The sequence below is a fragment of the Petaurus breviceps genome, unplaced genomic scaffold, assembly GCF_028583685.1.
Source record: "Petaurus breviceps papuanus isolate PSGF00001 unplaced genomic scaffold, PetGlider_PUasm1.0 90686, whole genome shotgun sequence".
Taxonomy (NCBI): domain Eukaryota; kingdom Metazoa; phylum Chordata; class Mammalia; order Diprotodontia; family Petauridae; genus Petaurus; species Petaurus breviceps.
Window position 1 is genome coordinate 4,887,445 of NW_027187309.1, and position 15,791 is coordinate 4,903,235.

Sequence of the window (15,791 nt, forward strand, 5' to 3'; positions counted from 1 at the left end):
ACTTTTGATGCTATAGTTAAACTGTTCCTCTCATTACTCAGCTCAGCTCAGCTCCACTCAGGCCTAAGTTCACTGTGGGTTTCGGATCTCCCAGGAGGCAAATGTCAGAGCCAGGATTTCAGCTATTTTTCCTGGCTTCCATGTTCAGCATTGCTTATCCTGTGCTTGCTACTACCTGTAGTAGACTTCCTTTATCAGACTCCAACCTTTCCCTAATAGAAAAGAGCTTTGAGAAGGAAAAAGAAAAATAGCTTTTGGAATCCTGATAGCCAGGGTTCACGTGCTTGAAGTGCTGATCCTCTGTTTTCTTATCCTTCACTTAATTTTCTCATTTATGATACTATTCTCTCTTGATTCATGCCCTACCTGGATAGCTACTCTTTCCTTATCCCCTTTTCAGGATAGTTGTCATTGTTTCCTAAGGTTTTCTAATCCTGCCCTCTCTTTTCCTCTTCTCTCCCTTCTCTTACCCTCAACTCCCTTTCTATTCTCTTCTCTTTTCCTGTCTCTATCTGTATATCTATCAATAGACATTAAATTACCATCTCTGTGTAGATGACTCCTAAATCTATGTATCTAACCTTCACCTATATCTTGAGCTTCACCTATATCAATCACATTACTATCTACTGAATATCTCCACTTGAATGCACCCTAAGTATCTCAAATGAAACATGTCTCAAGAATTTATTATTCTTTTCCTAAACTTTACTAGCTTCCTCATTTCTTTTGAGGCCACCACCATTTTTCTAGTAACCTAAATTTACAACTTTGGAGTCATCTAAGCTCTTCCCTCTCTTTAGCTCCAGATCTAATAAATCATTAAATTTAATCAATGTTACTTAATTACTTCTGTCATATTTGTTTCCTTATTCACATTGAAACTACCACTAACCTAGTTCAGTACTTCATTACCCCTCAAAATGTCCACTGCAACAACTTTTTCATTAGTTTCCTTGTTTCTAATCTTTCCTCTTTCCAATTCATCCTATACATAATTGTCAGATTTTTATTAACAAGCAAGTATGTACCCTGAGTTCCCACCAACCTAAGTCTACATACATTTTCTCAGAAATGATATTTTATCTCTTACTTTCATACCTTTGCATAGATTGAGTCCTGTGATTAAAATCTGGTTCTTGGAATTCTGCAGTCTTTCAGGGAACTAGCTCAAGAGCCAGTTCTTACACAAGATTTTTCCTGTTACTCTCAGTAATCAGTATCCTAACTCCCCTCCCAAATACCTTGTATGCATTTGATATTTATCTGTATACATGTTATTTCTTCCCATCAGAATGCAATCTCTTTGAGGATGGGGGATGTTTCATTTTATTCTTTGTATCCTTAGAACAGTATTTAGCACATAGTAAGCACTTAACAAATACTGATTCAATTATTCTGATTAAGTATATTTTGACTACCAAGCCATTCTTAAATTAGAGAAAACCAAAATAAAATGTATATGTATATACCTCATAGCCTCTTGAGCTGTTCTGCATTCCAAAATGTGGGGTACCAGGATCTGTACAGGTATTGTGAGCTGGATCTGAAATTCAGAGTTGAAAAATACCATCAAATGAAGTTATTAGATGTGAAAAGGAATTCTCTTTTCTAAAATTGCTTTATAAGTTTTAAGAAACTGCCTTTGCCAGTATATAATATAATTATTTCTTACTGAAAAGTACTTCTCCTGAGAGAAAAAAAATTAATTCAGGTAAAATTAAAGCAAAACTATGTTCAGCCTTTCTTTAAACTTCACTCATTACTTAATACTATTTGGTCAATCTGTAAATTGGTTGTCTGCACTGAGGAGTTACTTGAATTACTCATGGCCTTACAGGGAAGAAATTCATATCTTAGTAGAAAGTAATATGAAAGCCATTGAGGAAATATAAGGAAGGGGTAGTCTAACCTCATTCTTTCTATGTTGAGCCATAATTTAATGATTCTTAGAATATTAATATTATTAGACTTCAATATTTATTAGAGCCATGATCTCACCAATATTGTTATTTACTTCAATGGTGTACCTATATATACATTTTTCTATCCAGTGACATTTTTCCCCCCACATACTCCCATTAATCCTCCATAATGGGAAGTCTTTATGTATAGATAATCCTGATGCACATTTTAGTAATTTGTAAAACTAATTACTTTGATGCTATATTTAGTCTGTCTGAATTATGGGTCCCTTTATATAGACCCTGATTATAATTTGAATAGCATTTATGTTTTCCTCCTCATTCTTCTTCAAGACTTCATAAATGACAACAAGGAAAATATTAAAGGATTCAGAACTGAAGCAGATGGGAACCCAACATGTGACATTTTCCCCAAATGTAGCACTTGAGCAATCAAAAGACCTTTCAGCTTCATCATTACTTATATTCTACAGCTGCTGATGGGAAAATGGAAGAGAAAAAGTCTTTGAAAAAAAGCATCAACTAACCTCTCAGGGGAAAAACAAATTCAGCCCCAACATACAACAGCAACAATTAAAACCAAGGGATAGCAAATGCTTTTAACTTTAGAAAAGTTAGATCTTCAATGCAGTTATTTCTGCTGCAGAAAAAAATTATTATTGTTTTTATAAAGGTGATACCCTTCAATGGCTGATAATTTCCAAGATCTGTAAGTGTTTATTAGAGAAGTGCATGTTGTCATTTACTAGTGGTAATTAAAAATACGAGAACCAAGTATATAAATAAACTAACAAATCAGGGGATAAGAGAGTCTTCAATTACTGCAAAAGTAATGACAATTTGTTTAAATACATTCAAGAGTTGTAATTATTAGCATCACTGTGTGGTATGGAGAATAGATGAGTGAGTGTCTGAGAAGCTTGAGATAGGGGAAGATAAAAATGGCTGAGAAGAGAGACATTCTGATTCTTTAGCTATGCATCTTCCTTTCTGAGGTGTTTCTTAGTTTAGATGATGAGCAATAGGGAGGGGATAGGGAGAGGAAGGACCTAGAAAGTAAGGACAATGCAGCCTAATAATTAGTAAGTCCTTATGTTTCCCAGCCTGGTTTACTATAGTCATAACCTGTATCCTGACACCAGTAGCTTGATACCTGAGAAAACCATCCCTGAGACCAAGGGATTATAACATAATATAACTAATGACTAAACTTTTTTACAATCTGATATGGTATATGACATTTGTCACTAAAATGACTTATATTAATTCATTATTACCAATACAAGTGGGCTGTATTCCACTCCAAGTGCCATCTGCTTGGCAGATTCTTCTTGAAGAGCCTATCAATATAAAAGGAGATTTGCACTGGAAGGAGACTTCAGATCTGTAGATGAAACTTTTTCCGCTAATCCTCCCCTCAGCAGGAGTGCCAGGATCACCACAGAATATAGCTAGTGGACCAAAAAAAAAAAATTAACTGGATAAGTGAGGAAAACACTTGGGGAATTAAAACACAATTTAATCATGTTAATCTATAGCTTAATGTTAATAATTAAGCTACAAACATTAGTCTATAGTCCATTTAACCCTAAGAGACTAGAATGGGATCAAAAGAACACTAACACTAGAAACCATAACTCAATATTAGGCTGCCTAATTTACTTTTGGTCAGCTTAATATAGATCTGAAAATTTAATGTAAGTTTTACATGCTCCTATTTTTCACAAAAGGCTATAGAAGGTGTTGTTCATGTCCTAATTAAAGGATCTCCCATACCCCATTTGTAAACATCTAATATTCTACTACCATTTGCAAATGGGCACTGAATTAGTACTCAAGCAACAGAACACTGAATCCTGTACCTGTGAGAGAAGTGTCTCTCCACAAAGGGACATAATGGAAAGACTCAGGAGTCATACATTGTAGCATTGTATAGATTAACAGTTTCATACAGAAGACATTGGGCAAAATTAAGATATGCTTCCCTAAGGAACTTACGCAGACACTGTGGAACATCACCTCTCCACACTCCCCGTCCTTCACAGGAAAGGATTGCTGAATTGGAAAGCTGATAGCCCTCAGCACAACTGTAGCTTATGCTGGCCCCCCAGCTGTAATCCGTTCCCTCCACTTTTCCATATTGGATTTGAGGGGGTTGACCACACATGACAGCTATTTCAAGAAGACAAATAACTTTCAGTATTATGCAGCCTCTATCACATATAAAACATTCAAATCATTCCACATTCTAATTCAAACTTATGTGGCACTTAATGTACATCTTTTAATGATAGCAACCAAGGAAATGTTAAAAATTAGTGCAGATTAACTATTAGGTGAGTCCTTATTAATTTTAAGAGAGGGATATTCTATTACCTAAATTTGGGAAAACCCCAAAGATGCACATACACACGTGCATGCACACACACAAACACACACACACACACACACACTCACACACCCTCCTTGGAAGACAATACAGAGGATAGAGTTTCTAAGCAAAAAGCCAGAAGGATTTAAAGGATTGTGGGTAAGAAGGGCTTTTATTTTTATTGAAAGTTTCATCAATAGCATCTACTTTTGCCATACCACTGCCAATATACTTCTATCTGGTTGATTTATTCTTTGTAAAAAAGAAACAATAATAATAATAATTGGATAGACATAGTTAAAGATACAAACTGTTATTGTTAAAGCTTTATCAGTGACACTCCAAATAATGATGAAAAAGTTCCATTGTGAGCTGTTATTTGTATATTTGTAGAAGTTAAAAAAAAATACAGACCTTTGCAGACAGGTTTACTCTGATTCCAAGTGCTCTCTTTTGTGCATCGGATAGTGGAAGCACTAGCAGGTTCCATCAGATATCCTGGATTACACTGATAGCTCACAGTTTTATTAAAGGTAAAGTCATTTCCAAACTGAATGCCATTTGCCAAGGTACCTGGATCTCCACAACTGATAACTATAAAGGGACATCAAAACAACTTTTTGTAATGTCTTTTTTTAAACCAAAAATATTTGAAACTTTTATTAAATAAGATTTATTTTCAGATTATTTCCTTTGAAGTGTTATGGAGGGTGTGAAAACATAGTTTTATATACATATATATACACACGTATGTGTATGTGTGTAGATATAGATACAGAAATAGATAGCTTTGTGAGTTAGAACTGGAACTATACTTTCAGAGTTTCTTCACTATTGGTGACTTTAAGCCTCAATCTATGTCCTTGTCTAGTCCCTGCTGTAAGAAGTATCTTGCCCATATACAGTAGTTTATTAAAATTACAGCTGCCACAGGCAGTGGCCACAATTCAGTGTTTTACTCCATGAAGAGCTAAGTTGTCTATATAAGCAAGAATCTGGAGCATTCATCTCATTAATATCATATTCTCAATAACTGGCCCAGCTCACCACAAAAACTAACTTTGGGGATATACTTATAATTTTTAAATTTCTTTTAAAAAGATTTAAGATCTTGAACTGTGTAATGAATAAAAGTTTTTGAATTAAAAAAAAAGTTTTTCTCTTCTTGTCAACCTTTCCACTTAAGGAACAAAACAATGGAGGAAATTCTGTGAAAGTCAATAGCCATTTTATTAAACAGTCATTTATTAAAATTCATCATAATATTCTTAAGACTGCTGGGTAAGTAAGGGCCTCACCTGTACAGTCAGGAGCAGTGCCAGTCCAAGTCCCATTTGCTGTGCAATGGCGAGTTGTCAGCCCTGAAGTCTTGTAACCTTCCCAACAGGCATAGATAACTGAGCTGGAGAAGAGTATTCCATCACTGCTTATTATCATGCCATTGGCAGGGGTGCCAGGATTTCCACAAGACACAGCTATTAGGGAAACAGGATACTCAAAATTAGTGAATTTATTATTGATACTGGGACTTTAACAGACCATGTTTTTAGCCTCAAACCCCCATTGATTATAACGTGGACCTGAGATGTATATAAGGATTAGAACCTCATTTTCATTAAAGAACTGCAAAAGTAAAATGGTATTTTCATATTAGCTCCTGAACTGCATTTTTAAAAGAAAATTTAAATAAAGGAAAGAGGAAATGTACTTTTTTGAGATTAAAATGAAAGGTTATAAGATAATTATTTTATATGTTAAAGCTAACTTTATTACTATAGTAGGAAGAACACTGAGTTTGGAGTTTGAGTACCTAGGTTCAAATCCTATACTAACAAACATTACCTACTTTTGTTAATTTAGACAAATCCCTAAAAACTCTGGATCCCAGTTCCCTCATCTGTAAAATCAGGGGACTGGATTACACGGCCCCTTAGGGACCTTCCAGCTAAAATCTATAATTCTATAGAGTAAAAATAAAATATAATAAATATAAGGACACAGTTAAGCAGGTTTTTCGGTTTTGTACTATTTGTTGTCCTTGGATTAGAGATACCTGCAGTTTTTTTCTAAATGGTTACTTTAATCCTGCTGCTTTAGAGCAGAGAGAGATTTTAACAATTTAACATTTAACAATTGTTAACATGTCTGGTCAGTTCCTCTGCTATTCTTGAAGAGTAAAATTTTCCTACCCCAATAATCATTCTTATCACCTGGAGAAGGAAATGACAAACCACTCTGGTATCTTTGCCAAGAAAACCCCAAAGGGGGTCACAAAGAGTTGGACATGACTGAAAAATGACCAAAGAGCAATAACAATGATCAGCTGAATGGCAAATATTCTCCCCCAAATTCCCCTTTAATTCATATTTGATTTCCCCTTCCTTTATCTCTCTTGTGAAAGATGTTAACTTCTTTATCCTAAAATGCCACAGAATACTACTAAGTGAATCTGAACATTTATGACAAGCAAATCTGTCCCCTCTACTAATGCTGAGTCTTCTTCCCAAGCACATTATTTCTTTTTCTCCAGTTTAGTAACTCAAGTCATTGGACCTCGATTTAGTAGATACAACTAGTTGGTGAGATTCTCCTTGGGCTCTCCAAGAACTCAGGTTGAGAAATTACCTCATACTACTGTTGAGTACAATTCAATTCAACAAAGATGCATTAAGCATTTAATATGTAAACCAATTGTGATTATGAAGACAAAAATTAAATACTTCCTCAAGGGGCTTACATTCTGCTGTTACTATTAGCAAAGGTATAGCTTTCTTAATGAAGGAGATGAATTTCTGAAAACCTGGATATCAGCTAGACCATATTTTAAATGTATTAGGGGTATTTACTATTTATTTGTTATTGTTCAGCTGTTTCAGTACTATCTGGTTATGCGATTCCATATGGGGTTTTCTTGTCAAAGATACTGGCGTGGTGTGCCACTTCTTTCTCCAGGTCATTTTCCAGATGAGAAAATTGAGGCAAAGAGTATTAAGTGACTTACCCACTATCACAGAGCTGGTAGGTGTCTGAACTTAGATAAGTCTTTCTGATTTCACATCCTGCACTCAATTCACAGCGCCACCTAGCTGCCTTATTTGCTATTTATAGGAAACCTAAAACCATAGGATTTAGAATTGGAAGAGACCTTAGAGATTATCTTGCGCAGAGGTGAGGAATCTGCAACCTCAAATCCACATTTGGCCTTATAAGGGGATTTATTCTGTAAAGTTTGTATTCAAAGGGCTACACTTAAGGACTTAGAGGGCCCTATGTGGCCTTGAGGCTGCAGGTTCCCCACCTCTGATCTAGTCCACCCTTTTATACATTAAGAAACTAGGATCCAGAAAAATCAGTTTAATTCACCATTAATTGCTATTAACATGTAAGGATTATGCTAGACAATGGATATGTGAAGGTAGAAGGGAAAGAGAATAAACTATTTACATAGCATCTACTGTGTGCCAGGAATATAGTATTAAATGCTTGTTATACATATTATCTCATTTGATCCTCACAAAAACCCAGGAGGTAGGTGCTGTTATATCCCCCATTATGGTTAAGTAAACTGAGGCAGAGGGCCAGTTGGTTTGTATGTGTGTATGTATGCATGTATGTATGTGTGTGTGTGTGTGTGTGATCTGCCCATTGTCATGTAGCTAAATATTTGAGGCTGGATTTGAACTCAGGTCTATTTGATTCCAGTCCCTGTCCTCTGCCTACCTTGCCCTCTTGCACAATGAAAGAGTCCATTTCCTCAAAATGTTTATATTCTATCTTATGTATGCATCAGTAAGAAAATAAAAATATAATCTGAAGTGGAAGGGATCAAGAAATGCTTTCTGTAGGTGGTGGCACCGGAGTTGAACTTTATTAAGGAGACTAACAGGTAGCAGTGTAGAAGGAATATGTACATTCCTACAAGAATATGGAGGCAAGAAGAGGAATGTCAAGTTAAGTCACTTGCCTATTTTCACATAGGTAGTGAGCAGAACAGCCAGGATTCCCACTCACATTCTCAGGACTCTAAATATAGCATTCTTTCCATTCCCTTACCTTCCCAATTCTTCTGTTTTGCTTTGCTTTTCTTTAAAAAAAAATGTGAGTAATTATACCATAGTTTTGAAATCCATTTTGTGTGCTGGGTTTTTTAAAAGCAAAGCTCACTTTATATATAATTAAATAAATGTATTTTGATGGCATCTCCAACAATGAAATTGTTACAACTGTTTGATGTGCTTTGCAGACTTTTACACTGATGCACTCAACCCTTCTCTAGAAGGATTTCGAGATTAGCCAGATACTTTCTGCTGGACCAGAACAGCACAGTCTCTCTATTTCAAGGTGTTAGGAATCTAGGCAAGTCACTCTACCTGCCTCAGTTTCCTCAAATATAAAATGAGGATAATAATAGCACTTTTCTCCCAAGACTGTTGTAAGGATCAAATGAGATAATAGTTTAGATAGCATTTAGCACAGAACTTGGCTCACAGTATCAATTTTATTTTGTTTTTGTTTTCAGTTGTGTCCAATTCTTCATGACCCCCCTTGGAATTTTATTTTTGGCAAAGATACAGGAGCAGTTTGCCATTTCCTTCTCCAGCTCAGTTTACAAATGAGAAAACTGAGGTAAACAGTTAAGTGACTTGCTCAGATCACACTGCCAGTTAAGTGTCTGAGTTCAGATCTGAATTCAAGAAGATGAATCTTGCTGACTACAGACCCAGTACTCTACTATAGCACCTAGCTGCATATGGTAAGAACTATGCAAATTGTAGCTTTTAGCTACCAACACCTACTTCCCAGGGTTGTGTGACTCTAAGACAATATTTGTAAAGTACTGAGCACAGTGGATGGCACACGGTAGGTGCTATATAAAAGTCAGATGCTGGTGTTGTTGATATTGTTTGTATTCTGATTAGTGGTATTTTTAAAATTAATAAATAAGCCCCTGGTTTCTATTATGGCAAAATCACAGTGGGTGTTAACTCTAAAGTACTGATTTTATTCTATTTTGTTCTATATGGTGTTGTCTAGGTAAACTCAAATCCCTCCTCACACCCTACTCTTTCCCTCAAAGGCTTTAATAGCCAGTGCAATTAAAAAGAAAAATAGTCCAAGAAAAAGGTCCCCAAACAATTTATCAGGATGATCTAGCTGTTTTATATTTCCCTTCTGACCCCTGTTCAATAGTACTCACTTAACATTCAATGACCAGGGCAATGATTTTAATATGATTTACCAATTTAATTGAACAAGCTTTTATTAAGCTCCAATTATGTCTCTGGTTATACTAAGTGGAGAGTATATAAAGACCAAAAAACAAACAAAAAACCAACAACCTAAACAGTTCCCTCTTTCAAGGAGATTACATTCTACTAGGCAAGGGAGGCAACATGTACATCAATAAGTAAATACAAAATATAAATGAAAAAAATACAAAAGGGGGTGAGAAGTGGGGACTAACAACACAGGAAACAAAGTTACCCTCTGGGAAGCCACTACAGCCAAACCTTGAGGGGAGTGAAGAGTAACAGGTAAAGTTAGGGATGGAGAACATTCCACTGACAGTCTTTAAATAGGCATGGAGGTGGGAAATCAGAAAGTTGGCAAATTTAGTTGGAGGTATAAAGAGTCTGCAAAGGTAGGTTGAAGTTTTTTTTAGTCACCCCCCCCCCGCCCAAGAAAAATTGCCACAAAACAGAATATATGGATGGCACCAGATGAAGAGATAGGAGATTCTATTTCTAGTTCTGGCTCTTTTTCAATTAAATTATATGGATTTGGGCAAGTAATTTAACCTCTCTGTGTCAAAGTTAATTCCTTTGTAAAATAAACTAGTTGGATCAGAAAAATTCTAACATACTTAAACTCCTATTTAATAATCCAGCAAGCATTTATTAAGTTACTACTGTCTTCTGGGCACTGTAGTAAGCACTAGAACAAAAATGAGTCTTTGAACTCAAGGAAATTACATTCTTTGGGAGCATAAAAACAGTTACAGATGTATGTATAGCCCCTTACTGGCAATCAAATTGATGAAAACTATAGTGTTTCCTAGCTAGAGAAAGCAACTGAAGGATAATAGGAGGTGGAAGTCACACAGGACCAAGGAAACCCAGGGACTTCTGAGGCCCTCAAAGAAGAAAGAGGATGAAGAGGGTGTGGTGATGCCAAATGCCAGTGGCCAGCTGACTGCAAATGAAGTTACCATCTTTAACTGCAAATAACCATGAGGAATTAAAGCCAGGTCTGGTTTACCGATTTGCTTAAGAATTGAATTGCCCAAATAGAATTTTCCAGATTCCCTGACTGTTAATCCTCTCTTCACTTCCTCCTCCCCACTTACCTCATTACTTCCTGATAAATGAGCATTATCTACCTTCTATAGTTCTCTGCTCTCTTATACTGTGTATATAATATACATTGGTATTAAAGGTTTTGTCTCTCTATACTAAACATGAAAGTGTATTTGTTTTAAAGGAATAAACCACACAAAAAGGGGAGAAAGGGAATCCATTAACCAGATGTTCTTGACCTTTTTTTTTTCAATCATGAACCCCTTTGGCATTCTGGCATTCTGGTGAAATCCCAGATGTAACAAATCTGTCCTAGTTTTTGCCCTCTTCTACTGTACCAGCCCTTAATAATTCTTTAGTCTCTCTGTCTTTCCTCTAGCATGAACCCCAGTCTCAAACTATACTAAGCTTCTTTTTACTTTCTTAGAGAGTCCATTCTCTTCTGAATTTCCTATTGTTCTAATAGGTGAGGCCTGGAAAAAAGAAACTCTTTGTGATCAATATTCATTTGATTCAAACATATTAGATCAAGACATAATCTCTGGTTCCCTTTTTCAGGCATAGAAGAAGGTAACTGGCGAGCTGTCCATCACATCTTTCGCCCAACCATTCATTCAATAAATGTAAGAGGGGAAAAAAGATATAATCTAACCACATTCTCTCCCACCCCCGCCAGTCTTCCAGAACATTATATTTGAAGGCAACGTGGCATGAATGTAAACTACTATACAAGATGGTAGTGGAGGTGTGATGATGATAAATAAAAGGCACTTACAAAATGCTCTAGGACAATCTGAAAAAGGAAAGAGCATGGCAACAGCAGTAACCATATAAGTTCTCTCTTACTCCTTGCTACCTCAAACAAAACTTTTCTACCCCATCTACTACTACTACTGCCCCAACACTAATCCTCTATAACTGGGGCAAGGTAAAAAGTATGGACTGTGGTAAGGAACATGGCATGGGGGACCCAGGAAGCAGAAGAAGGTGGTATATATCATTAAAGAGGAATGGAAGTTTTCCCTCTTCATGATAAAAGGGAAACCTTTAGTGGCAGTCTAGAATTATTTATATTCAATAGTTGTAAATAGAAGGAAACCAAAGTCTGTTTGTATTTATGTGGTATTATAACAAACTTTATGATGATGGTGGATGCATCTATTTTTGTCTAATTTAAGACTCTTAAAATACTCATATTAATGCTCACAAGAATGTAGGCATTTTCTGATTAAACATTTGACTTGTTTGAAAGGAGACAGGATTAGGTAATTAATAGTTAACCCATGCAATTAAGGTCAAATGATGCAGTTATTTTTATATAATTTCATGAGATAAATAAGGATGTAAAAGGAAGATAATGAGCCTATGATTGAAAGACTACCTCATTAAAAAGTGTACAGTTAAAATGGTTTAAGTGGAGGAAAAAAGTTTATTAGAAACATAAATTAGCAGATGTTAAAGGACATTTTTAAAAGCTTTTCTCTTGTGGCCCATTAACTGTGGGGTTTGTTTTGTTTTAACAATAACTGTACATTCTCTAAAAGTTTCCATCATGATTCAGTTTTCTTGATAGACTCAATAGAGGTTATTATAGCATCAGGAACATGAACTTGACTGAGAACATGAAACTATAGTCAACCCTTTTTTGAAGAGCTCAAAGTTACTATCAGCATTTTTTTTTCTTTTTGGTAAATCTGACTATAGCTGCTACTATAATTAATAATGTTTCAACAAACCCAAGAAAAAAAGCAGGAAAAGCTGGGAGTCATTATCATTTGTCTCCAAATAGATGATGGAGATACTTGCAAAAAAGTATCATTGAACATACATACCATTGTATATGCATATATATATATACACATACATATAAATGTATATAACAAAATGTTCCTTTGCCACCATCTTTATTTTAGTAGGAAAGAAGTAGTTAAGTACTTCTTAAAAGTAAGCCAAGGCATTACTCCAGTTTCTTTTCTCTCCAACAGTTATGTTGATTGTCTCAGGTAACTCTCAAAACAGTCATACTGTGATGGTATTGCCTCTTTCCTGGTAATTATATACTGCAACTGTGCTGTGTGTGTGTGTGTGTGTGTGTGTGTGTGTGTGTGTGTGTGTTGGGGGTTGGGTGAGGGAAAAAGAACAGAATCAGATGTTTGCTCTCAGAGTTGAAATTGAAACTTTATTCTCCCATTTATTACCTTCGCGATCAAAGGCAGGTCACTTTAATTCTATGGGTCTCAGACACCTCATCTTTAAAATGAGAAGGCTAGACTAGATGACCACTAGTCTATGATTCTAGGTGTTCTTTCCTGAATCAGTCTACATCCCATGACTACCTCTGTGACTGACTCTCCATCTATTCTAGGTTCTCTCATGTAATGGTTTCTAAAAAAATTAGCTTGGCATAATCAGTAAAAAAGCATATGACTGCTACATGGGGAACTGTAGCCAAAGACATCCTGGGCTAAAAATAGTTGCACAGTGTGGTTTCAAAGAAAAAAACTGGGGATTGGAGTCAGAAAAACTGGATTCAAATTTTTACTCTTACTTATTGCATGTGTGACCTTGGGCAAATCCCTTCATCTCTCCCAGAATCAGTTTCCTCAATTATAAGATGAAGGGACTGGAAGAGATTATCTTTCAGGTTCTTCTCACCATGAAATCTTGTGAACCTATGAACTCTTATGAAATATATTACTTGAGGTATTTTTCATATTTCTATCATCAACTAAAACATTGTTCTCCTTAGCTTATCATGGTCATTATTCATTTATTGAACAAATAGTTAATGAGTTTGTACTTTATATTAGTTATTTATAAACAGATTTTACTTTCCCTACTAAAGCATACACCTCTTGAAAGAGAGTGTATTAGAAATATAAATGGATTTTGAGTTCGAGAAATTGAATTCTGAATTTTGGTTCTATTACTATTACCTGGTTTAGAATCCTGGTTCTACCATTTGCTACCTGTCTGACCTTGTGCTCAAGGTCACTTGCCATGGCTTAGACAGAGTGGCCACTCAGTTCCCTTAAATCCTCAAATTTTGTGTCTGCACAGGATTGTAATATCGTAACTTTATAGAAAAAAATAACCTTACTGGCCATTTAGTCTAATCCCCTTATTTTAAAAGTAAAGAAGTTTTTACATGAAACTGGGAAATAAGATATACAGGCAATGGGGTATAGAAATCTATATTTCCCTACAAGAAAATAAGGGGGAAGGAGATAAGAAGGGGGACGTGATAGAAGGGAGGCCGAGTGGGGGAAGGGCTAATCATAATGCACACCATCTTGGGGTGGGAGGAAAGGGAGAAATGGGGAGAAAACTGGGAATTCAAAATCTTGTGAAATGAACATTGAAAACTAAAAATTAATTAATTAAAAAAAAGTAAAGGCATTGAGGCTTAAAGAAGGTAAGTAAAATGCCTGTGGTCATATATGTGTTAAGTGGCAGATAGTAGATTTAAATATCAGCCTTATACCTTCTAATCCAGTGATCTTTCTGCTCTACCAAAATGCCTCACATAGTAAAATGCCTCACATAATCACAAACAAGTCATTTACACTCTTTTGGTCTCAATTTGCTCATCTGCAAAATGTGGTGGTTGTACTAAATGGACTCAGTAATATATTAACAAAGTAATATCTCAGGAAGAGGAAGGTAACACATTAGGAAATTAGGTAGAAGGTGACAATTCAGTTAAATCTTAAAGGAAGCAAGTAATTCTATGAGGTAAAGGTGGGGGGAAAGAAGTAATGCTTTCCAATTATGGAAGATAGCCTTTGCAAAAGTGATGGAAGGAATGGAAAGTTATTAACAAGTAACAGCAAGGAGGCCAATTTGGCTATGCCAAATCATGTGTGAATTAGAATGATGTCTAATAAGCTTGGAAAGGTAAGATGCATGTAAACTGCGAATGGCTTTGACTGTTAAATGGAAGTATTTTTATTTTCTATTAATAGCAATTGGGAATCACTGAAGTTTTCTGAGCAAAGCAGGTGAAATGGCTAGACTTGTGTTTTAGGAATATCCATTTGGCAGTCATTTGAAAGAATGATTTGAAAAGGGAAAGGATGAAGGCAGGATGAAACAGTAGGAAGCTACTATTAACAGCACAAATAAAAGGTGATGGAAACCTGAATTAGGGTAATAGTTGTGTGAGTGGAAAGTAATGGACAAAAGCAAGAGATATTGCAGGGGTATAGTCAACAAGACTAACTAGGATTGGATTATCAAGGTGAGGAGTGCAGAAGAAGGAAGAGTCAAGGGCAACTCTAAGGCTATGAAGTCAGTTGACTAGAAAACTAATGATGACAATAGGATATGCAACAAGAAACATTCAAAGGACAATTGGCAATTTGAGAATTGAGCTCAAGACAAAGAATAATGTTGGATCTGGAAGTTATCTACATAGGGATGATAGATGAACTCAGAGTAGCTGATGAGATGGCCAATAAAGAGAGTATAGAGAGAAGAGGACCCAGGGTAGAGTCTGAGACATAGCCACACAGAGAATCTAGGAAGTGGATGGCAATCCAGTGAATGAGCCTTAGAGAAGGAATGGTCAGACCGAGAGAAGGAAGGAAGGAATAGAAGGTAGCAAGTATTTATTTAACACCTACTATGTTCCAGGAACTCTACACAATGAAACAGTTCTAGTACTCACGGAGCACAGGTTATGATAAGAGATTCTGAGGAGTGGAGAGGGGGAGTTAAGAGAGCTTTAGGCGGGTGGTCTTAATATTCCCAGTGAAGACTTTTGAAAGTTCTACAGTATCCTTTTAAATTTCTCAATTTGGGGCAAAACTACTTGCTATTTTTAAAAAGTACTTTGCATGAACTACATAAGGCAGATTACTGAGTGACATGCAATTAAATTCTCTTATTCAAATGAATGAATATATTGATGCTTTATAAGACTGGCATTCACAGTATTCTATCACAATCCTAAAGGAATGAGATTCCATGGGAACACATCACTCATCCATAGTGGCTTTAATTCTTGCCAACTTTTAAATTTGCAAAACTAAATTATTTGGGGATCTCCTAATATAGCAAGTGATATCCCAAGCTCAAACTAGAATGAATAATATACCTTGGTACCTCAGATCACTGTGTAACTGACAACACATATCCACCTCCATTAAGGTTCAAACTGGGCTTCAAAATCCTTCAGCCAGAAAATAAAAATGGCCT

The 15,791-nt window shown here is 35.9% G+C and overlaps 1 protein-coding gene across 1 annotated transcript in view; it reads right to left on the minus strand.

Annotated features, from left to right (window-relative positions):
• Nucleotides 1–15,791, minus strand: part of CSMD1 (CUB and Sushi multiple domains 1) — a 2,654,573-nt gene that overhangs the window by 35,270 nt on the left and 2,603,512 nt on the right. The window contains exons 58-62 of the mRNA XM_069065406.1: nt 5,595–5,771; nt 4,711–4,890; nt 3,924–4,097; nt 3,203–3,376; nt 1,473–1,546 (exon numbers count right to left, since the gene is read on the minus strand). Coding sequence (XP_068921507.1) covers nt 1,473–1,546; nt 3,203–3,376; nt 3,924–4,097; nt 4,711–4,890; nt 5,595–5,771 — 779 coding nt within the window. The remainder of the gene's footprint in view (nt 1–1,472; nt 1,547–3,202; nt 3,377–3,923; nt 4,098–4,710; nt 4,891–5,594; nt 5,772–15,791) is intronic.